The sequence below is a fragment of the Elephantulus edwardii genome, unplaced genomic scaffold (assembly GCF_000299155.1).
Source record: "Elephantulus edwardii isolate Elephantulus edwardi_28Jun2011 unplaced genomic scaffold, EleEdw1.0 scaffold00286, whole genome shotgun sequence".
Taxonomy (NCBI): domain Eukaryota; kingdom Metazoa; phylum Chordata; class Mammalia; order Macroscelidea; family Macroscelididae; genus Elephantulus; species Elephantulus edwardii.
Window position 1 is genome coordinate 2,986,232 of NW_006400036.1, and position 23,352 is coordinate 3,009,583.

The following is a 23,352-nucleotide window of genomic DNA, read 5'->3' on the forward strand; positions in this document are numbered from 1 at the left end:
AAAAGAAAAACTCCCTCATTGGTACACAATCCCCCCACACCTCCCCAAACCCCACCCCTTACCCCCAAATATAATCCACTCTGCAACCCTCATTGCGTACTCCTACGATAAAAATAATGCCCTAAAAAAATATAATACTTTTAGACTATTCTCTCCCTCATAGACTTCTTAATTGAGATTTTAAAGAAAGTTTACAGAGAATTTGGATTTCCATTCATTCAATGTTGCACATTTTCTTCCCTGCCCCTTCTGCCCCCAGTTTGCTTTTTTCTTTGAAAAAAAAATTCTTTCATTGTTATACAGCCCCCTCCCCACAGTCCACTTTAATATGTAGCTCTTATTCTGGACACTTGTCATGCCAAAAATACCTAATCAATATTTCAATATTCCTTTTATTCAGTTCTCTCCCTCATCTATTTCAGTGTCGTGTACATTATTTATCCCCTTTTCTTATTTTCCCCCCAACTTCCATGTCAGTCCTGTTTTATAACAGTATTTATTTGTCTTTTTGTGACTGAGATATTTCACTCAGCATAATATCCTCCATGGTTACCCATCTGTAGAGTAGTTAATGAGTTCTTTGTTTGTCATACTATTAAGTTTTAAGTGAACGCCCAAATGTTCAATTCTTCTTTGGTTCAAAAAATTTTTTTTTCTTTTAAGCCCCTAAAATTGCCTTAAACCCCTTTTTCTACTTTTTTTATTGTCTGCAATAAAAATTGCTCTAAAGTGTAACCTGAACAAGAGAATTCTCATTTTAATAAAATCCAGCACATCAGACACTGACTTATACTGCCACAATTACCTTTAATGCTTCCACTTCATATTTCAGTCTTTGGTTATCAGCTTGTAAGTCTCTATTCCTCTGTTCAGCCTGTACCAACTGTGCCTCCAACTCTGCTTCTAATTCTCTGCTTCCTTCCTGGAATTCCACTAGTTCATCTCGAGCTTCCTGGAAGCTAATCAGAAACAAAGTGGAGAAAATTAGAGAATAAATCACAAGGATCATCTAGAATATTTAATTCAGATTAGATATTTTAGGCTAGGTCCCAATGTTAATATTTATAAACAAAACCAAACTCCTTTCCACTGAGTGTATCCGCATCCACAGTAACTTGACAGGGCAGAACAGAACTGTCCCAGGCAGCCTCCCAAGCTAAAAATCCATAGAAGATGTAGACTCGGGCTGCCACCTTTTTCTCCCACAGAGTGGCAGCCACCTTTAGCAACCAAGAGCTTAACTACTGCACTAAGACTCATTAATTCTACTTTGGAATAGGCAGGTTTACAAGTGGATCAATATCATTAACTCCAATAGGAGAGAAAATGCATCATTTTCATGAATTCAAATTTAGCATCTCCTTCAACTGTTCAATAGAAATCACAGATATTTCATTCACATCACAACAGAGTTGCTGCAGATTCCTTTAAATATAATTTCTTCTCATCACCAGCCTGAAACTGACTTTCAATATTGTAGGAAGCCATCCTGAGTACACCCCTCTCCATCTCTGGGACTACGCCTACCTCTTAAATCAGCACCTGTATATCAACACCTAGGGGCATGCCCCTCCCTCTCTTTTGTAAACTGATAACCTAGGGCTGGGTTCCCTGGCAGCCCGGCCTACTCCGCTGCCTATTTATAGCAGAATTCATCGAATAAATTTGGGCTTGATCAGGAATCTTTGTCTTGCCCCAATCTCTCGTGTCCCTGCTCCTCTTTTAATCTGCACAGGTTCCACTCTAGAACACGTATGAACCCGCAGGTCGGTTTCAGCCGCGGTTACACAATATAATTGTTTTCCTCTGTCATTGTATTATTCCATCTTATGCACTTAAAAATATTATTCTAAGAATACTAGTCCTCAGGCTATTCAATAGCACACACACAAATAAAAAGATTAAAAGTCTCTGCCTTAGCCATAGACCTTCTATATCCACCAGTACAAATATATTAATTAGCTTCTTGATAACCATGAAATAGCTATACTAGGTTTAATGAAGCTTAGCAAATTCCATTAATCAAAGTAGGAAAATACACCAAATATTTTTAAAAGATTGCATTTTAAAAAACTTAAGCCATGCTTTGGCGCTTAAAAAGTTACAAATGAAAAGTTTTCCCAACTCAGTAAAATAATTTACATTTTCTAACTTGCTCTATAACCTCTGAGCTCTTCTCCCTACCACCAGCTCTATACCTGCTCTAGATACTGAGAGCATCTGCCTGAAGAGAGTAAGTATCTGCTGAATGGAGACCTGAACAGCTTATCAGACTCTCCAAACACCCCAAATAAGCAGGCAGAATCCGTGTCCACACAGCAGGCCAAGTGTAGTAATAAGCAGTAAAGGTAATAAACAAAAGACTTAAGGCATTTTAAACAATTTAAACATTAGCCATGTTACGGCTATTTCTAGAATCCTGACTCCTAACCTTAAAGTCTAAATAAATGTAGCTTTATGTTTAAAACAAAACAAAAGTCAGACATGATATGGTCCATATGCCCTCTCTGTTTTTACTGTGCTGGTCAACATTACCTTTGTTTATACTTCAAGGAAAGTTCTTTCCAATAAGCAGTTTCCTCCTTTAAACTTGAAAAATCTGGTATATCTTCACCATCCATGATCAAGAATACCTGTAAAGTATTAAAGACAAGCAATAAACTAAACAGAGAACATAGGAATCTACATAAAAATATAAAACCTTAACTCTAAATATGTATTTTGGAGAGAGTCAAACATAGAAGATTCTTTATAAGTGGTTAACTAATATCTATGAGGCAAATAACTCACTCTCTGAGACCATTAATACTGTGGATGAAATAAGATTAACCAAGTCTCTTACGGCACTTTTGGCTATAGCCACTGGGTGCATTAACCCCACAGAAACATCTTGAATACAGGGCTCCAGAATTTGATATATGGTCAGTTGTTAGCGAGTTTTACTGATAGCTAAAAGGCAAAATGTCTGCACGAGTTCAAATCCATTAGCTGTTCCTCCAAAGAAACATGCGGAGCCTTCTCATGATTTACAGCCTCAAAAGCAAGATAAAGGGTCGTGATGAGTTACAATTACTTAAGAGCAGTTGAGTTTTTGAGGTCTTCTGAGATCCAAGTGACAGAAACAAGTACACTGTAGAGTAACTGCTACTACAAGTCAGTTTCTGTTGTACAACTGCTTCAAGTCCATGTTGGAAATGTTTTATGCCAGGTAACCCTACTAGAAAATTAAACATCACTTTTCCAATAATTACTACAGTGAACCTGTGAGAGAAAGCCTTTCAAAGGACTGCCTTCTTTTTCCTGGTCTTACAAGTTTTCCACCTTTGAAGTGTACTGTACTAACATTGTACATTGCACTCTATTGGTGGAAAACAGCTCTGTGTTCATTCTCTGACAGGTTTCCACCTTGCACAGGTTCCTATCTTTGCAGGTTTTGTGTCATTATCACATTCCTTTAAAGCTCTCTGATAATTATTTTTTTAAGTCTGAAGCTAATTCTTCAACTTCAATGTTCTTTCTGCAAAATGACCATGGCCTGGATTAGGCGCACCTTAATCTCTAGACTGACATCATTGCTTTTCAGCACTCTGGAGAGGTCCCTTACAGCTTATTTTCCCAGTGCTATTCATTTTTTATTTCCTGACTGCTAGTGCTAAGAGTGCACCCAACCCCCATGTATCAGAGATGATGAGGATGGTGCAGGAGAGGTCAGGATTCAGGTTTGCTGTTTACAGGGAAGCTATGAGTAGTACTCAACTTGACAGCACCTAACAACATGTAGGAGTGCATTTGCACTCTGTGTTCCCTATTAGGCTCTGTGTTATTCTTATTAATTTCTATTCTAGCACAACGCCTACATAGGAGATATTTAATAATAGTTACTGAATTAAATAAAAAAATTATTTACACTAATACATATATTATTGAATATATCCTGGACCGCTAGGAAAACAAATAGATTTGTCCTAGAGAGAGTGAGACCAGGCTGCTCCTTGGTGGCAAGGATTCTGAAGCTTTATCTGATATAATTTGGACATGCTGCAAGACAGAAATGATCCTTGGAAAGGGACATCGTATCTGGGAGGGTGGAGAGACAGCCCAAGAGAGGAAGACCCTCATTGAGATGAATTGATTCAGTGACTAGGGTAATGGGGAAAGCTGTGTCAGAGACAATAAGGTGGGATCAGGATAAAGCAGGGTTTAGGTCTGTTGTACATAGGGTGGGTCGCTATGAGTCGTAGGCGACTCACTGGCACATAACAACAACAACTGCACATACTGGCCAGCAAACACTTCAAGACTACATGAGAAAAAGTTTGGGGAAAAGATATAACAAATATAATTTTACAATATTAAAAAACGAATGTGGTTTCATAAATATATAAATATGCATATAGATATATATGTACATATGTGTACATGACACAACATGGGTAGCTGAAAAGAAGACCTGTGGCACACAAAAACTATATAGCCTTTGGTATCAATTACATACACTTCAACATAAAGAAAACCATAATCTTCACATCTGTCAAAGATTTCATTTTACACCTATAATGGGAGAGAACAAAATGGATGAAAAGGACCTTCTAAGAATCAAATTCCTATTCAAAAAATACTCTGACAGCGTAACAAGGAAACTCACAGACTGAGAAAAAATATTTAGCAATCACATATCTGATAATGGAATTCTATCTAAAAGTTACAGAATACTGCAGCACCTCAACAAAAAAAAGGTTAACTACCCAATCACAAAATGGGCACAGATATGAACTGACACTTCACAAAAGAAGACATTCAGAGAGCAAACACATGAAGACATGTTCAAAATACCTAGCTATCAGAGAGATGCAAATCAAACAACAAATGCTGGTGAAGTGGTAGAGAGATTATAACCCTTATTCACTGCTGACGGATGTAAAATGTTACAGTTACTATGGAAAGTGGTCTGGCGCTTTCTCAAAAAGCTGGAAATACTGATCCTTTTCCAATTCATAAGCATGATGATTGGGAGTTCATACTTCTGTATGACATGTGCCACCTTTTAAACCATGTTATGACATAGGCACGCTGCCTATCTGACATGAAAAAAAGGGGGCGGGGGAAGCTGGAAATAGAAGTATCATCTGATCCAGCAATTCCACTACTGGGAATATACCCTAAAGAAACCAGAGCCATGACTCAGACAGATGTATGCACACCTATGTTTATTGCTGCATTATTCACAACAGCAAAAAGAAGCTACTCAAGTGCCTATCAACAAATGAATGGATTAAAAACTATGGTACATTTCAGCACTGAAAAATAACGATCTCCAAACATTACACAACATGGGGGAGGCGGGAGGACATTATCCTGAATGAAATATCTCAGTCACACAAGGACAAATACTGCATAACACTGTTATAAATTAGGACAGACATGAAGGGCTTGGGGAGAGAATGGGAAAAGAATAGATAATGAACAATGAATTAGAATAGACTGGGGAAGAATTGTCTGAAAAGAATATATGATTAAGCATCATATGTATGAGAACAATCTGGAAGAAGAGGTGCATTTAGGAGTGAATTGGGGGAAAAGAATGTTCAACAATGAAAAAATAATAAATTATTAAAAAATAGGAAAAGAAAAATATTTCCTTTTACTTAAATCTACAATCACCACCTACAGAAGCAGCAGTCAAGCAATCAAACAACATATTGCACTGTATAACTACTGCAAGCCTCAAATAGCTGAACAAAGAAATTCCATATAGGCCAGCTATTCCACTGCCTGGACTATACCTTACAAGAATGAGAACTAAGGCACAAATGGAGACTCATACACCAATGTCCATAGCAGCATTACTCACCATCGCAAGAACATGGAACCAGCCCAAATGTCCAACCATAATCAAACGGATTGAAAAATCATGGTACATTCACATGACGGAATACTATGCAACACACAGGAACAATAATTTTTTAAATTACTACCTACCTTGGGTGGAACTGGAGAGTATTATGCTAAATTAACTAACTCAGTCCCATAAGGACAAATATTGCATAAGGCCATTATTGTAGAACGAGTATGAGGACCCAAGGGGGGGAAGGGAGGAAGCAGAAGGTGGAGGATCAAAGGAGGGAGTGTTAATTATAGGACTGCACAATGTGATGGGTAGAGGGCAGGAGTGAAAAAATGGGAAAGACCTTGTGTGAAAAACAATGTATACAAACTTTGCAAATAGACCAGTAATAAATAAATACATAAATAAATAATTCTAGTAAACCCTAAAAAAAAAAAACAACCCAAACCAAAAACCTGTTGCAAGGACTTCTTTAAAGTACTAAAGAGCGAAAGTGTTCCTGACCCAAGCCATATTTTCACTCATTTCATATGTACGTGAACATTGGACAATGAATTAAGACAAAATGATGTTTTTGAGTTGTGGTACTGGCAAAGAACACTGAATTTTCCATGAGATGTAAAAAAAGCAAACAAATTTAACTTGGAAAAAATGCAACCAGAAATTTCCCAAGAGGCAAGGATGGCAAGACTTCATCTCACATTCTTGCTGCTGTTGTTAGATTCTGAGTCGACTACGACTCATAACAACCCTATGACAACAGATCCTATACTGTACCATCTTCACAATCCCTGACACATTTGAGTCTTTGGTTTCTTCCTTTCTCCTTTCAGGTGACTGCAAAGACTCAGAGAAAAACTATAGAACCATAGTGTCATGTACACTGAAACCAAAAGAACTAGCTTCTGTCCAATGCCTGCTTCCAGGTGTGATCAGGAGACCACAACAGATGGATTCCCAGAGAAAGGGAGAAAACATGGTACAGTACAGAACTACTGCACTGGTTAAGACTAAAGGCCGCCCAGAGGCCATTCTTCAGCTAAATAACACTCTAGTTAGTTCACTGAGCCAATCAGAACCCATGTATACGGCACTACTTTGAAAAATCACATATTATGAAACTACACGGTCAAATATTCAAGCAAAAATGAAGACATTAAAGTAGTAAGGAAACAAGATTACTGGAAACAGAGTCCAGAACAGAATCAATGAAACATTGGAACATTAGGAAAACTGTAACCAATGTCCTTGAGCAATTTGTGTAGAAATTGTTAAATAAAAACCTAATTTGCCATTCAAAATTTCACTGAAAATATAATATTGTTTATAAAAATAATAAAAACTCAAGATAAGCTTTAAAAATAAACAGGAAATAACTTCGAATTACAAAGAAGTTGGAAAGTTTAGCAAAAGCTCAGTCACACATTTGAATGGCCAATAAACATAAATGCTCAAGACCATTAACTATTACAGACACAAATCAACAAGATATCATCTCACCCCAGCAACAATGGCAAAATTCACTAAGACAGTAAATAACTCAAGTGAAGGTGTGGAAAGGCTGAGGGGAATGCAAAACAGTACAACCATTATGGAAAGCAATCTGGTAAAGCAGGGAAAAGAAACACCATTTGATCCAGCAATACCACTGTTGTTTGTGCTAACTGCTGTTGAGTATGACCCATTAGCAACTCTATGAACAACAGATCTGAAAACCCTGTCCTATCCTGTTCCATCCTCACAATCTCTGACACACTTGAGCCCACTGATGTAGTCATTATGTCAATCTAGCTGGTTGAGGGTCTTACTCTCTTTTGCCACCCCTCCACCTTCCCAAGCATCATGTCCTTCTCCGAGGAACAGCCTCTCTTACCAACAGGCTCAAAGTATGTGAGAAGTTTTATCATCTTTGCCTCCTAGGAGAACTTAGACTGCACCTTCTCCAAGACACATCTGTTTATTCTTCTGGCAGTCTATGGAATATGCGGTACTCTTCTACAACACCACAGTTCAAAGGCATCAATTCTCTGTCATCTTTATTCAATGTCCAGCTCTCAGATGCACACCAAGTGACTGAACAGATCATGACCTGAATCAGGTGGACCCAAGTCCTCAAACTAATCCATCATCCAAGTAATTTGGAAAAGTCCCTTACTACAACAGACTTTCCCAGTGCAATGTTTCCTGATTTTCTGAATGGTAGTACCAAGTGCTCTGACAGTGGATCCAAGTAAGATACTAGGTATATAACCCCCCCAAAAAAACCCAACAAGCCAAGATCTGTGACACAAACAGAAGATATATGCACACTTATACTGCTGCTATTCTTGTGTGTCATCAAGTCATAACTGACCCACAGCTGACATCTATGTGAGTTTTCAGAGGCTGTAAATCACATGGGAGGAGACTGTCCATCTTATTGTAGCATTATTTACAATAACAAAGAGATTAAAACAACCCAGGTACTCATCAACAAAAAATAGGTTTGTTTAAAGAAAAGAAAAAACCCAAACTACTCACCAATGGAGTATTATGCAACACAAAAAAGAGAATTCACAAATGCTGGAGAACACGGATGAATCTAGAGGACATTATGCTGGGTAAAATAAGTCAGTCACAAAAGGACTATTGTAATAATGTCACTAGTATAAAAAGCTAGTTAAGAGGTTTACACACAGAACTATTCTTGGATCATAACAGGGATGGAGAGAGAGAAAAAAGGGAGTAAAAATTAGTAAGTAAATATCTATGCAGCATGCATTACTATCAAGTCAGTCCTTCCAAAGGTTTTCAAGGCTGTCAATCACATGGAGTTCTGGTGGCCTAACAGTAATGTGTTATACTGCCAAGTCAATGGCAAGCAGTTCAAATCCAGCAGCAGCTCTGCAGAAGAAAGGAAATTTCCTCCAGTCTCTACAAAAACCTACTATGAGTCAGTTGATTACAGGGCACCTAGCAACATAACAAATCACATGGGAGGAGACTGCCCATCTTTCTCCTGCTGAGCTGCTAGTGAGGTTAGCAGCACAAATCCCTACAGACGCTGCCACCAAAGCTTACAAGCTACCCTAGTAACAGACACATAATAAAATGAGTGAAAGGAAAGGTAATATACAATAAAGGGATTACCAATACAATATTAAAGAACAAAGACAAAGATACAAGGAAGTATGGAAAGATTACTGGAAATCAGAATTAAAGAGAAGTGATAACTACATCATAGGTACTGAAATTAATGTTCAAGAACAAAATGTGTATCAATGGTTGCATGAAAAATTAATTGGTTTTATAAATTTTCAAATTACAAGTGACGGAAAAAAACTGAAGGGAATTTACAACCAGGAGAAGATAAAATAGATGAATGGGACCTTCTAAGAATCAAATCCCTATGCGCACCCAGAAACTTCTCTAACAGGGTAAAAAGGGAAGCCACAGACTGGGAAAAAGTTTTTGGTAATGACATGTCAGACAAGGGACTTATATCTAGAATTTATAAAATACTCGAGGCACCACAACAAGATAAAGGAGAATAATCCAATTGAAAAATGGGCACAGGATATGAACAGACACTTCACCAAGAAAGACATTTAGATGGCCAACAAGCACATGAAGAAATGTTCAAAATCCCTAGCCCTGAGAGAGATGCAAATCAAGACAACCATGAGATATCATCTCACTCCAGTAAGACTAGCAAAATTTAACAGAACAGCAAGCAACAAATGCTGGTGAGGTTGTAGAGAGACTGGAACCCTTATTCACTGTTGGTGGGAGTGTAAAATGGTGCAACCACTGTGGAAAGCACTGTGGCGCTTTCTCAAAAAGTTGCAAATAAAGATACCATTTGACCCAGCAATTCCACTACTGGGTATATACCCTAAAGAGACCATAAATGACATCCAAGTAGATGTATGTATACCCATGTTTATCGCGGCTTTGTTTACAATAGCAAGGAGTTGGAAACAACCTAAATGCCTATCAACAAACGAATGGGTAGAGAAGCTGTGGTCTATTCGCACAATGGAATACTATGCTGCATTGAAGAACAAGGAACTCATACAATATTATTTGAAATGGGTGACCCTGGAGGACATTATGCTGAGTGAGGATCTCAGTCACAAAGGGACAAATGCTATATGGTGCCACTGTTGTAGAATGAAGCTGGCATTGGGGTGGGGTAAGACTGAGAAAAACTGGATGAAATATGTTTACGGCATTGAAGTCTATGGGGGAGAGAAGAGTCTAAAAGTATTATATTTTAGGGCATTATTTTTATCGTAGGAGTATGCAATGAGGGTTGCAGAGTGGATTATATTTGGGGATTCGGGGATGTGTGTGTGGGATTACGTACCAATGAGGGAGTTTTTCTTTTGCGTTTGAAGGATAGGAGCAAGGGGGGGGGGTGTGCGGGGAGAAGGGTGCAACAATGAATGAATGGAATTCCAAAATCTCTGTAAATGTTCACTGAAATGAAAAATAAACTAAATAAAAAAAATAATAACTGAAGGGAAAAAATCTCCACCACAGGCAATAGAGAATTTCCATTTCACAGTGGATACTGCCCAAAAAATTGCAAGTGTTGTTTTTAATGGAATAAAATTAAAATGTAACTGTATACACTTTACTTCCTTTGAGGCCTACTACCAATCTTCTTTCTTAGTCAAGTCTCTTTTGGCCATACTATCTGTATTACTTACTACCTTGGCATCTGTTAAGTCGATCTCTCACTTGCCTTAATTTACTAATTATTTCAAAAGTTCTTTGCAGCATGGATCCTCGATATATTTTGCCTTCCCTCATAGCACCAAGCATAACGCCTTATTCAGAGATAGTACTTAACAACGGCAAACATTTACCGAGCACATTCTGTGTACCAGACATGGTTAGGCACTCACTCAGTCGCTGAGTCTTCTCACTTTTTTAAAATATTTTAATCAGAATGAACTCATTGCTCACCCATTCAGTGGGTTTTCCCAAGGCTGAAAAATCTTATGGAAAGAGAAGGTCCATCTTTTTCCTGAAGAGTGGCTGAGTTTCCAATTCAGTTACCAAATGAAACAAACCACTCTTAAGAGGCTCAGCTTTTTCACATAATGAAGGTTTAGAATCTATTTAGATGATTTATAATATTTCTCCAAATATGCACACTGATTAGTATGCTGTTGTTGTTATGTGCCGTCTAGTCACTTGCAACTTATAGTGACCCTACGCACAAGAGCCCTAAACCCTGCTCTACCCGGTGCCAACCTCACTGTCTCTGACACACCTACTCCCATTACCCCAATCACAGAATCATTTCATCTCATTGATGGTCTTCCTCTCTTGTGCTGTCCCTCCACTCTCCCAAACATGATGTCCCTCTCCAAGGACTTGCAACATGTCCAAAGTATGTCAGATAAAACTTCAGAATTCTTGCCTCCAAGGAAAAATCCGGTTTCACCCTCTCCAGGATAAACCTGTTTGTTCTCCTAGCAGTCCATGGTATATTCAACACTTCTCCAAAACGACAGCTCAAAGGCATCAATTCTCTTTCTATCACCCCAGTCACTCTCCAGCTCTCTGACACATAGCACACAACTGCAAAGACTATGGCACAAATCAGGCGCACCATAGTCTCAAGCCTGATGCCACTGTTCTTCAATACTCTGAGAAGTTCCTGACAGCTGACTTTCCCAATGCAATTCATCTCTTGATTTCCTGGCTGCTGGTACCAAGAGTGTTGATTGTCGAACCAAGCAAACTAAAACTGTTAACAATCTCAATCTCTTCACCACCTGTCATGATGCTGCCAATTGGCCCAGTGGTGAGAATCTTTGTTTTTGTAATGTTGAGCTCCATATTGAAGGCTGTAGTCCTTGACCTTCTGCAGCAAGTGCTTCAGATCCTCCTCAGTTTCAGCAGAGTTGTGATCTGCATAACACAGGTTGTTGATGAATCTTCCTTCAATCCTGATGCCACATTCCTCTTTGTACAGCCCAGCATCCTGAATGATCTGTTCTACACACAGATTGAAAAGGTATGGAGACAGAAGACATCCCTGACAGAAACCCTTTCCAATTTTGAACCATGCAATGTCTCCTTCCCCTGTTCTGATGACTGCCTCTTGGTTCAAGTATAAGTTTCACATAAGTACAATCAAATGTTCTGGGATTACCATTCTTCTCAGAGTCAACCACAGTTTGTTGTGATCCACTCAGTCAAAAGTCTTTGCATAGTCAATGAAACAGTCAAAAGTCTTTGCATAGTCAATGAAACACAGATAAACAGTTCTCTGGTACTCTCTGCTTTCTGCCAAGATCCCTCTAACATTAGCTATAATACCCTAGTAGTACCACGACCTCTTCTAAACCCAGCCTGAACATCTGGCAGTTTTCTGTTGATGTGTTGCTCCAGTCATTTTTGGAGTATAATGCTGATTAATTTAGAATATTCTGTCCCATCACTCCTTTAAAGTTCCTGATTTCCGGCCTCCTTTCTAAAATGTAGGGATGTGATTTATAACTGTACTTGGATAATAAGGATGCACCTAGCCCAGTAGCAAGAGGTATTGAGATTTCAAAAGAAGATGCAAAGCACTTCAAAGCATCACATGTGGTGCCAACAATTTCTCACAGCTACTGCCTACATAACTGAGGGCAGGGACACACAGAATCAGATAAAGACAGAATTTTAAGTGGTGAGCCTGCAAATCTTATGTCCCTTGAATGTTCAAGTTAAGGTCTTTCAAAAAGTGGTTCCCTAAAATAATGGAATTACATTTTAAATCCATAAACATAGTCGTAAGCAGCTGATAATATGTTCTGTGGCACTAGTCCACTGCTGTTACTACATTAGCACTGGCAACTATATACCAGTGTGCAGCTCAATTATCCAGATTCTCTGATACACAATCTAATTATGGTTTTGCAAAATGTTTTAAGGACCAATAGTGACATAAGCCAAGTTTTGTTGCTACTTTAAATTATACCTTATTCTTCCTTATATAAGAAACCTTTTAAGAGGAAAGTTAAATCTCTCCAGCTAATTCTTACACACAAGACTTCTGTTTTATTTCTAAATCCCTCTGTATCACCAGAAATACAGAAGTTCAAGAAGTATATATAGAACTATTACATAATCTATTTCATTACTCTTTTATTTACTTTTAAAGTGTCACTTTATTTTCTATTTTAATTCCTATTCAAGAATGTCAGTGGATTTACTTCTACCTCACAATGAACACAGTGAAATAATACTATTGAAAGAACTGTTTCTGTAGGGAGTTTTGCTGCTAACCCAAAAGCGATGCCTCTAGGGCAACTCTACTGAGAAAGATGGGCCACTTTCTGCTTGATATACAGCCTCAGAAACCTTGCTGGAAAGGTCAGTTATGAGTCGGTGTGACTTGATGACAGTGAGATGAAAATAACTGGATTATGTCTGGCTTCCATTATGGAACACACTGATAAATGATTCCACAGAAGAGTCTGATCAAAAGGAGGAAAACACAGAAAAAAATTTCAAAATCCCATGGATTCTAGATTTCTGAAGCCACAGAGGGTTGCTGTTATTGTTATGTGCCGTCGAGTCACCTGTGACTCATAGCAGCAATGTACAACAGCCCTAAACCCGGCTCTATCCCTTCCCAATCTTACTGTCTCTGACACACCTATCCCAATTACCCCAGTCACTGAATCAAATCCACCTCATCAAGGGTCTTCCTGCACTGTCCCTCCATTCTTCCAAGCATGACATCCTCTCCAAGAAATGATCCCACCTTCCAACATGTCCAAAGTATGTCAGACGAAAAAAAAAAAAAAAAACACCAAAGTATGTCAGACGAAGCTTCTGAATCCTTGCCTCCAAGGAGCTGCTTGGCTTCACCCTCTCCAGGACAAACTTGTTGGTTCTCCAAGCAGTCCATGGTATATGCAATACTCTTCTCCAGCACCACAACTCTAAGGCATCAATTCTCCTTCTATTATACCTAGTCATTGTCCAGTGTATCAAGTAATTGCAAAGGCCATAGTACAGGCACACCTTAGTGTCCAGACTGACATCGTTGCTCTTCAGTACTCTGGAAAAGTCTCTGACAGCAGACTTTCCCAAAGCAATTCACCTTTTAATATCCTGGCTGTTGGTACCAAGAGTATTGACGGTAGAGCCAAGCAAACTGAAGCTGTTAATAATCTCAATCTCTTCACCATCTATCATGATGCTGCCAATTGGTCTAGGTAAGAATCTATGTTTTCTTGATGTTGAGCTGCAATCCATTAAGACTGAAGCCCTTAACCTTCTACAGCAAGCGCTTCAGGTTCTCCTCAATTTCAACACAAATACGAGCTATACACATGGATTTCACCTGATGGTATGCATAGGAATCAGACTGATTACATCTGTGGGAAAAAATGCTGGAGAAGCTCAATATCAGCTGTGAAAACTAGGCCAGGTGCTGATTGTGAAACGGACCACCAACTAATCAGATGCAAGTTCAAGCTGAAGCTGAGGAAAACTAAATCAAGACCACAGGAACGAAAATTTGACCTTGAGTCTATCCCACCTGAATTTCAAAACCATCTTAGGAACAGGTTTGAGGCCTTGGACATGAATGAATGAAGACCGGATGAGCTATGGGAGGATATCAAGAATATCATCCAAGAAGAATGCAAAAGGTCATTACAAAGAGGAGGAAGAAAAGACCAAGACGAATTTCAGAAGAAATTATGAATATTGCACTAGAGCAAGAAAAAGTTATAAAGGGTTGTTGCTGTTAAGTGTCGTCTAGTCATAGGAGACTCATAGCGACTCTATTACGACCCTGAAACAATGTTTCATGACTTAAACAAAAAAAATATCATCAGACGTCTTCCTAAAACCAAACAATGGTTTAGCTTGATGAGAGAAGAGATTTGCCTTGAGCATTATGCTCTTTTAGGATCAAACTGACAATAGCAACTAAAAGGAACCATCAACGGCAGTGAGTTTGGGTTAATGAGGGAAGAACAATTCAGAAAAGCATGAGACTAGGTATACAACTCTAAGACTGTAATACATGTGACTAAATTGTATATGTAGAAACTGCAGAATTTTATTTTGTATTCTCTACAACAACAAAATATATTTCAAAGAAAAACAGCAAACGGAATTATAACTTTCAGTTGTACAAAATTATCATCTGATGTATGCCAGCCCCATTAAGCATCATCAGTGGAGGATCCACATCAAAAAACGAGAAGCTGGTAAAACTTATTGAAGGCGACCCAGGAGATATCACTGCATAAGGGCTACCAAAGATAATTATCCAGTCTTTTAAACATGAATGACCAACCAAGAACCAATGGGCAAAAGGACATTAACAAAATCCACGTAACTGAGTGGAAACATAATTCAAGAAACGATAATATTTTTTTCTCCTACAAGTAATCTGGAGGGTTATCTCCCACACACTTCCTGAGATAGTAACAAAAGAGGAGAGAAAGTCAACAAACAGGGTAGCAAGAAATACAGCAAGGAAACACTGCATGGTTCAAAACTGGGAAAGGGATGTGTCCTATCTCCATACCTTTTCAATAGAACAGATTATCCGGGAGTCTGGGATCTATGAGGAGAAATGTAGCATCAGGATTGGAGGAAGACTCATCAACAATCTGCATTATGCAGATGACACACCCTGCTTGCTGAAACTCAGAGGAGAACCTAAGGGACTACAGGCTTCAGTATGGATTGAGGCTCAATATCAAGAAAATAAAGATTCTCACCACTGGACCAATTGGCAGCATCAGGATGGATGGTGCAGAGATTGAGACTGTTCACAGCTTTAGTTTGCTTGGCTCCACAATCAACACTCTTGACACTAGAAGCCAGGAAATTAAAAGACGTATTGCAATGGGAAAGTCAGCAGTTAGAGACCTCTCTAAAGTAATGAAGAGCAACAATGTCAGTCTGGAGACTAAGGTGTGCCCAGGCCACGGTCTTTGCAATCACTTGTGCATCAGAGAGCTGGCCAATGACTAGGCATGACAGAAGGAAAATTGACGTCTTGGGCTGGGGTGCTGGAGAAGAGTACTGAATATACCATAGACTGCTAAGAGAAAGAAGAGGTTTGTCTTGGAGAAAGTGAAGCCAGGCTGCTCCTTGGAGGCAAGGATTCTGAAGCTTTGTCTGACATACTTTGGCTAGTCCTTGGAAAGGGACATCATGCTTGATAGGGCGGTGGGATAGCACAGGAGAAGAAGACTCTCAATGAGATGGACTGATTCAGTGACTGGGTTAATGCAGGTAGGTGAGTCAGAGACAGGAAGACTGGCACAGGATAGAGCAGGGTTTAGGGCTGTTGTATGTAGGGCCGCTATGAGTTGCAGGCAACCCACATATAACAACAACAACCATCACCCGCTAGGACTGCAATACACTGAAATTCAACTTGAAGCCTTGTCCATTAGGCACAGAGAGTAATAAAGCCAGTTGGTGGTGCCTAGAAAAATGAGGAAACCCATAAAATGGAGACTATGACTTAAAAACTGCATAAATATGAATCTGGGGTGAAAGCACAATATTTTTGGTAATAAGAATAAAATCAACTACAAGCTCCAGAAAAAATTAAAAAGTATAGGAAAATCCTAACCTTTACATGAAATAGTTATAAATACTCCACAAGAGTCAATTTACTAATTTCATATTGTTTTAAGCAATTGGAATAAGTTTCATAACTTACGGATAGGGAATGTCCATATTTCTTACTTCCTCATTTCTTGCCTCACCTATAAAATTTACTTACTTAAAAAAAAGTAATGCGAAACCCATACTTGGACCAGGAGGCAGTCATCAGAATAGAGCAAGGGAACACTGCATGGTTCAAAATTGTGAAGGGTGTACGCCAGGGATGCATCCTATCTCCATACCTTTTCAACCTATATGCAGAACAGATTATCCGGGAGGCTGGGCTCTATGAGGAGAAATGTGGGGTCAAGATTGGTGGACGATTTATCAACAACCTGCATTATGCGGATGACACAACCCTGCTTGCTGAAACTGAGGAAGACCTGAAGCGGTTGCTGCAGAGGGTCAAGGACTGCAGCCTCCAATATGGATTGAGGCTCAATGTCAAGAAGACAAAGATTCTCACCACTGGGCCAACTGGCAGCATCAGGATGGATGGTGAAGAGATTGAGATTGTTCACAGCTTTGGTTTGCTTGGCTCCACAGTCAACACTCTTGGCATCAAGCGCCAGGAAATTAAAAGACATATTGCCATGGGAAAGTCTGCTGTTAGGGACCTCTCCAAGTACCAAAGAGCAATGGTGTCTCTCTGGAGACTAAGGTGCGTCAGATACAGGCCATGGTCTTGCAATCACTTGTTCTGCATCAGAGAGTTGGGCAATGACCAAGGAGGACAGAAGGAGAATTGATGCCTTTGAGCTGTGGTGCTGGAGAAGAGTATTGAGCATACCATGGACTGCTAGGAAAACAAACAGATTCATTCCGGAAAGGGTTAAACGGCTCCTTGGAGGCAAGGATTCTGAGGCTCCAGCTAACATACTTTGGACATGTTGTAAGGAGAGACAGGTCCTTGGAGAAGGACATCATGCTTGGGAGGGTGGAAGGACAGCACAGGAGGGGAAGGCTCTCTATGAGGTGGATTGATTCAGTGACTGGGGTAATCGGGATGGGAGTGTCAGAGACAGTGCGATTGGCACAGGACAGAGCAGAGTTTAGGGCTGTTGTACATAGGATCGCTATGAGTTGCAAGTGACTCGACGGCACATAACAACAACAACAAGAAAAAAGTAAAAAAAAAATATTTTTTACTTGACTACTTTAAAAAACTATTTCCTATATCATACTAAATTTTTTTTTTTCAGAATTTCAAATATAGCTGCCTTGTGATTTTGATCATAATAAAACTCAAACTCGGTCTTCCTAACTTGAGAATTTCTTTTTCATCTGCAATCACTGGCAGCCATCTCAGTCCCTTCTTTAATTGTCATTCTTTGAACTTTTGCTGGAAGGAGGCCTTTCCAGCACCGAGTCACTGGTGCTACTTCAGTATGTCAACATTTTATTCACTGCTTGTTGTTATGTGCCATCGAGTCGCTTGCAACTCATAGCGACCCTATGTACAACAGCCCTAAACTCTGCTCTGTCCTCTGCCAATCGTGCTGTCTCCGATACAGCCATAGCGATTATCCCAGTTACTGAATCAATCCACCTCATAGAGGGCCTTCCCCTCCTGCGCTGTCCCTCCACCCTCCCAAGCATGATGTCCCTCTCCAAGAACCGGTCCCTTCTTACAACATGTCCAAAGTATGTTAGACGAAGCCTCAGAATCCTTGCCTCCAAGGAGGAGCCTGGTTTAACCCTCTCAGGGATGAATCTGTTTGTTTTCCTAGCAGTCCATGGTACCCTCAATACTCTTCTCCAGCACCACAGCTCAAAGGCATCAATTCTCCTTCTATCCTCCTTGGTCACTGTCCAACTCTCTGATGTCTAACAAGTGACTGCAAAGACCATGGCCTGTATCAGAAGCATCTTAGTCTCCAGAGAGACACCATTGTTCTTCGGGACTTTCCCATCGCAATATGTCTTTTAATTTCCTGGCGCTTGGTGCCAAGAGTGTTGACTGTGGAGCCAAGCCAATCAAAGGTGTTAATCTTTTCACCATCCATTCTGTGCTGCCAACTGGCCCAGTGGTGAGAATCTTTGTCTTCCTGACATTGAACCTCAATCCATATAGGAGGCTGCAGTCCTTGGCCCTCTGCAGCAAGCGCTTCAGGTCCTCCTAAGTTTCAGCAAGCAGGGTTGTGTCATCTGCCTAACGCAGATTGTTGATAGATCTTCCACCAATCCTGATGCTACAATATTCACTGGTAGGATAATTTTCTAGGTATCTGGGTGGCAGACTTTGCACTGAACTACTAATCTAAAAGTTAGTAGTTCAAACTCACTCAGTGGAAGAAAAATCATGTGCTCCTCCATAAAGATTAATGCTTAGAAAACAATCTACTTTTAACAAAAGGGGTCACCACCAATCAGAACAAACTCAACAGCAATGTGTCTGGTTTCTTTTGGTTAGGAATCATTTTTCTTCTATCTTTTCTGTACTTCTGTAACTGTGCAGCATTTGATGAAACTGCTAATGGCATGGATCAATGTTACTATGTATCTAATTTGTTATCTTTGTTCTTTCAGGGCTTATATTTGAATGTGGACCACCCCTTCCTACAATAGGACTAGAGGTTTTTTACCTATAAATGTTATCATTCATATGGTTTTACTGTTTGACCCACTTCTACATTACCAGAGGCAGTTAGTACTATGAAGAGTTAAGTTGTTGGGAAAGGAGCTTAACTGTTTACACTGCTCAGTAAGGAGTAAAGTATCCATTTGCCACTGACAAACTGAATAGGGCCATATATTTAACACAACTACCAACTTTTCCATAGTCTTCTGGTGACTCAAGTTTCAAATAATCTTTGCCATGAAGTTTCATAGAGATTTAGCTCTATGCTTTGTACCCACCTGTCCAACTGCTTACTTCTATGTCAAATATTAGCAAAATTTTTAATGTGTTTTTAGCCCACATGTACTATTTACTTGTGAACTCAATGTTAACTACAGTTTGTTTCTCTGTGTGTGTGTGTGTTAAGAGGCTACTTTCACAACTAATCACTATGACAACCTCTACTAGACACTTTTTACTGGAATGAGCTCTATAATTTATAAAACAGACTAAAAACTAAAACCACTGCTAATGAATCAATTCCAACTCAAACAACCCTGTACAGGGGCCGGGGGGAGAAAAAAAAAACAACAAACAACCCTGTACAAAGCATTGTAAAATATTTAAGCAGAAAACAAGCACAAGAGTAGTGCAGCACGGCATACTGCGTAAGAGCGACTGTTTTAATTTCAACTCCTCTACTTAGTAAGTAAGAAATACCATAATGCATGTGTTGGGCTGCTAAAAGGAAGACTGGCAGTTCAAATGGGTCAGCTACTCTGTGGGAGAAAGATGTGGTGGTCTTTTCCCATGAAGATTTATAACCTCCAAGGAGTTGATTAGATATTGTCCATTAATTCATTACATTAATCAATGGCAATGAAGGTTATAGGACAAAATGTCTTGAGTTTGCTTGAAAAATCAATAGGATCTGTAAACCTTCCATTAAAGTAAAAATAAATTCCTAATTTTAAAATAGGAAGCCCCATGGAGGGTTGTCATAAGTCAAATTATTTCATGGTAGTAAGTTTGATTTGGTTGGTTTACTTATCAATGAAGAAACCTTAGACAAGTTATTTAACCACTCATTTCCCTATCTTTCATATGGAGAAAATAACTAAAATGGAGTTGTTATAATAAGTGAGTATTTGTAAAGTACTAGAACAGAGCCTGGCACATGGTAAATGCAGTATAAAAGTTCCTTAATGTCTAAAAAAACGTTAAGTAAAAAAAAAAAAAAGTAGCTCAGCAGTGGAACTTTCAAGTATAACCACTGTAAAAGTACTACTGAATTTATAACATACAAACAATCCCTTTAAAAATCACTTCTGGCAGTCCTGAAGGCATGTGGTTTGAATCCACCAGATGCTCTGCTGGAGAAGGAGGGGCAATCTCTTCCTGTACCAGTCAGATCCAATTTGAAGGTACACACACAGAAAATAATAAAATAAATTTGGGGGGAAAAATCACTTCTGAAAGCTCTACATAATATTCCAGTAATAATACCACCATTACTGACAATTTCTCAACTTGTCTTGGGATAATCATTAAAAGCCAGATAAAGAACTAAGCAAGTCCTTACTTTATAATTTTACCTCATTTTATTACTTCCTAATTAGTATTATTCCACTTTATGTAACTTTATTTTATCAGACCTAATCTTTCTAAAAACCAGATTCTTAGCAAATGACAAAAATGCATTAACCTCTCCTAATAGTCAAAGCCATTTCAAGGGCTTCAAAGACAGTTTGCTCAGTTGTGCTTCAAGTCACAGTGAAAGGAGGTGTTCACCAAGTTATCTGATACTATGTAACTGGAGATATATGGTATCAAGTTAGCCAATACAGAAAACTACACTGCTAAAAAAAGGGGTGGGGGATTGCCTTAATGATACATCTACAATCTTCTGAAGGCAAAATGAACATAGATAATTACATACCCTAACTAATCCATGTTTCAATGTCTCACGCAAAAGGAGTGTAAGTCTTATAAACATGGCAACTTGTACATCAGGTATTATCAAACTATGTATGGCTTTAAAATTTAAACAACCTATCCAAAAACTTAACATTTTTAAAGATATTTGCCATATGTGTTGCCTTAAAAAAAATCTACTTTATGTGACATTTCTTCACAGTCACAGATGTAAGAATGCTGGAAATTCTTCACTCCTCTCAAAGGTAACATTTTAAAAATTTTTGGCTTTTCAAAGATGATCATAATTATGATCTTCCTTTTGCTCCTATCAAACTACTTTTTCTACCTTATCAACTGCTCAGAAATCTTTATGATAAATTATAAGCTCTAGTCACCAAATTTGTCTCCTCCACATTGCTTAAAGAGAATAAATTTTGCAGATGTCACCCAGGCATGGCTAGTGGTTTTACTGAGACATTTACTGATTTTAAGTGCTCCTTCTTCTTGTTGTTTGGTACTGTAGTGTCTGAACCAACCCACAACTGACCCTCCAGTGGGGTTTCAGAGGCAGTAAATCACACAAGAGGAGACTGACCATCTTTCTTCCAAAGATCTTGTTGGTGGGTTCAAACTGAGTACCTTTGCCTTGGCAGCATGATTCCTTATCACTAAGCTACCAAAGCTACCCTAAGTATTTCTTCTCCATCTTCAATTTATTTAATTTCAAAGATCAAAACAAACTTCATAGAAACCAACCCCAGAACTTTAGCTTCTGAATATCGAGCAACTTACAACTGACAGAGGTCAACTTCTATCCAGACTAGCCATTTTCTTTGTTCACTAATGCTCTCCAATTTTAGATAATAATCATTTTAATACTAATTCAGGAGAGATGCCCTCCTAAGTTTTTCCATTACCCTGCCTCATAATTAAGATAGAGCAATATAGTTTCTCAGACTAAATAGTAACCAATAAACAAGCTTCAAAGTAGGATTTTTAATAGGAGTTCTTATCCTCAGTAAATCTGTTCAACTATATTTTACTAAATCATTTGCCAAGTTCTCGTATATCGTTAAGTCAACCATCCTGCCTTGCTTGCTTAGCTCAAGAGAGGGCGAAAATCCTGGGAAAAGAAATGAAAATTCGGGGCCCAAGGACTGGGCCAACCAGTTAGTTGGTCGGAACCAAGCATATAAATCACTGACCACCTCCCCACCCCGAGATTCGGTTTTACCAACGTCGAACAGCGAGGAGGTTGTCACAACCACAACCTGCCTGCGATCAAAAGCGATGGCCAAAGTGCTCAGAGCGGCGTGCCGGCGCCTACAGAGGAAACGGAGTCACTTCCTTTACAAAACTTGCAGGGTTATCGCGTTGCTTACCAGAAAAAAATAGAAGGGGCGAGCAATAGCAACCAGAACCCGAGCGGGGACACTTCCTGAGCTTCAAGGGGGATGACTCGCAGCTGGGCGTCGCGGGAATGCCACGGGCGGCCGAGGGGGCGACTTTGCGCTCGCCTCCACGGGAGTCACCTGCACAGAATCCACCTGCTCCAAACAGCCCTTCGCGGAGGGGCTCCGGGGAGAGTGCAGGAGGGCTGGGCGCGCCGCTGCCACCTCCGGCGGGGACACTCCTTGCGCCACCACACGGCCCCAGACAGCGCTGCAGCGCACCGCCTCCATCCTCCTTCGCTCACCCCGCCCGGGACGCCACATCTCCCCGGGGCCGCCAGGCTCGCCCCCTTCCGGCACCACTGGAGGGCCACGCCTCGGACCAGGGAGTGGGCGGTTACAGCGGTTGGAACCGCTGTCCCAGAGCTGTCCCCGGGCTCGGCAGCTTCCCCCAGGGTCAGGCCTCGGCAGCGCCCGGCCTGGCCTGCTCCCCGCGGAGGCAGTTCCCGCACAGTCGACTCACCTCCAATGTGTCAAAAACGCATGTTCGCCGCGGCTCGCCCGACGCGTCCGCTCCGCCGGCCTGGCTAGGCCCACCCAGCCGCTCAGCTCCGCGCCCGTCAGCAGCCCCGAGCTCCGCTCCTCGCACCGCGGCGCCCAGCTCCTCCCCGACACGTCAGAGGCCACCGGGCTGCCCGATGCCATTCTGTGACGCACGGGGGCGGGTTTCGGAGCATGCGCTCGGGCGCGCGTGCAGCGGGGCTGGGCCTCAGCGGGGTGACGTCACAGGGACAGAGCCGAGCTGGGCGTACGACGTCAGAAGGACGGCGTCCTTGTGCGCCCGCGCCGCCGAGTCAACGATGTAGGCGGGTTCGATCGCGGTATCTTAACACCCTCATGTGACTAACAAGAAGCAGGGTGCAGTTGCCTTACCTCTGTTTTCAGTCATCAAAACGTATAAGTGTCTATGTTTCAGTATTCCCGTTTATAAAATGAACCTCTAC

At 40.3% G+C, this 23,352-nt stretch overlaps 1 protein-coding gene across 1 annotated transcript in view; it reads right to left on the reverse strand.

The window, feature by feature from the left end:
• NDEL1 (nudE neurodevelopment protein 1-like 1) overlaps positions 1-22,984 on the reverse strand; it is a 44,517-nt gene extending 21,533 nt beyond the window's left edge. Inside the window, exons 1-3 of the mRNA XM_006900507.1 lie at positions 22,872-22,984; positions 2,536-2,633; positions 806-959 (exon numbers count right to left, since the gene is read on the reverse strand). Coding sequence (XP_006900569.1) covers positions 806-959; positions 2,536-2,621 — 240 coding nt within the window. The 5' untranslated portion in view covers positions 2,622-2,633; positions 22,872-22,984. The remainder of the gene's footprint in view (positions 1-805; positions 960-2,535; positions 2,634-22,871) is intronic.
• Positions 22,985-23,352: the final 368 nt, after the last annotated feature.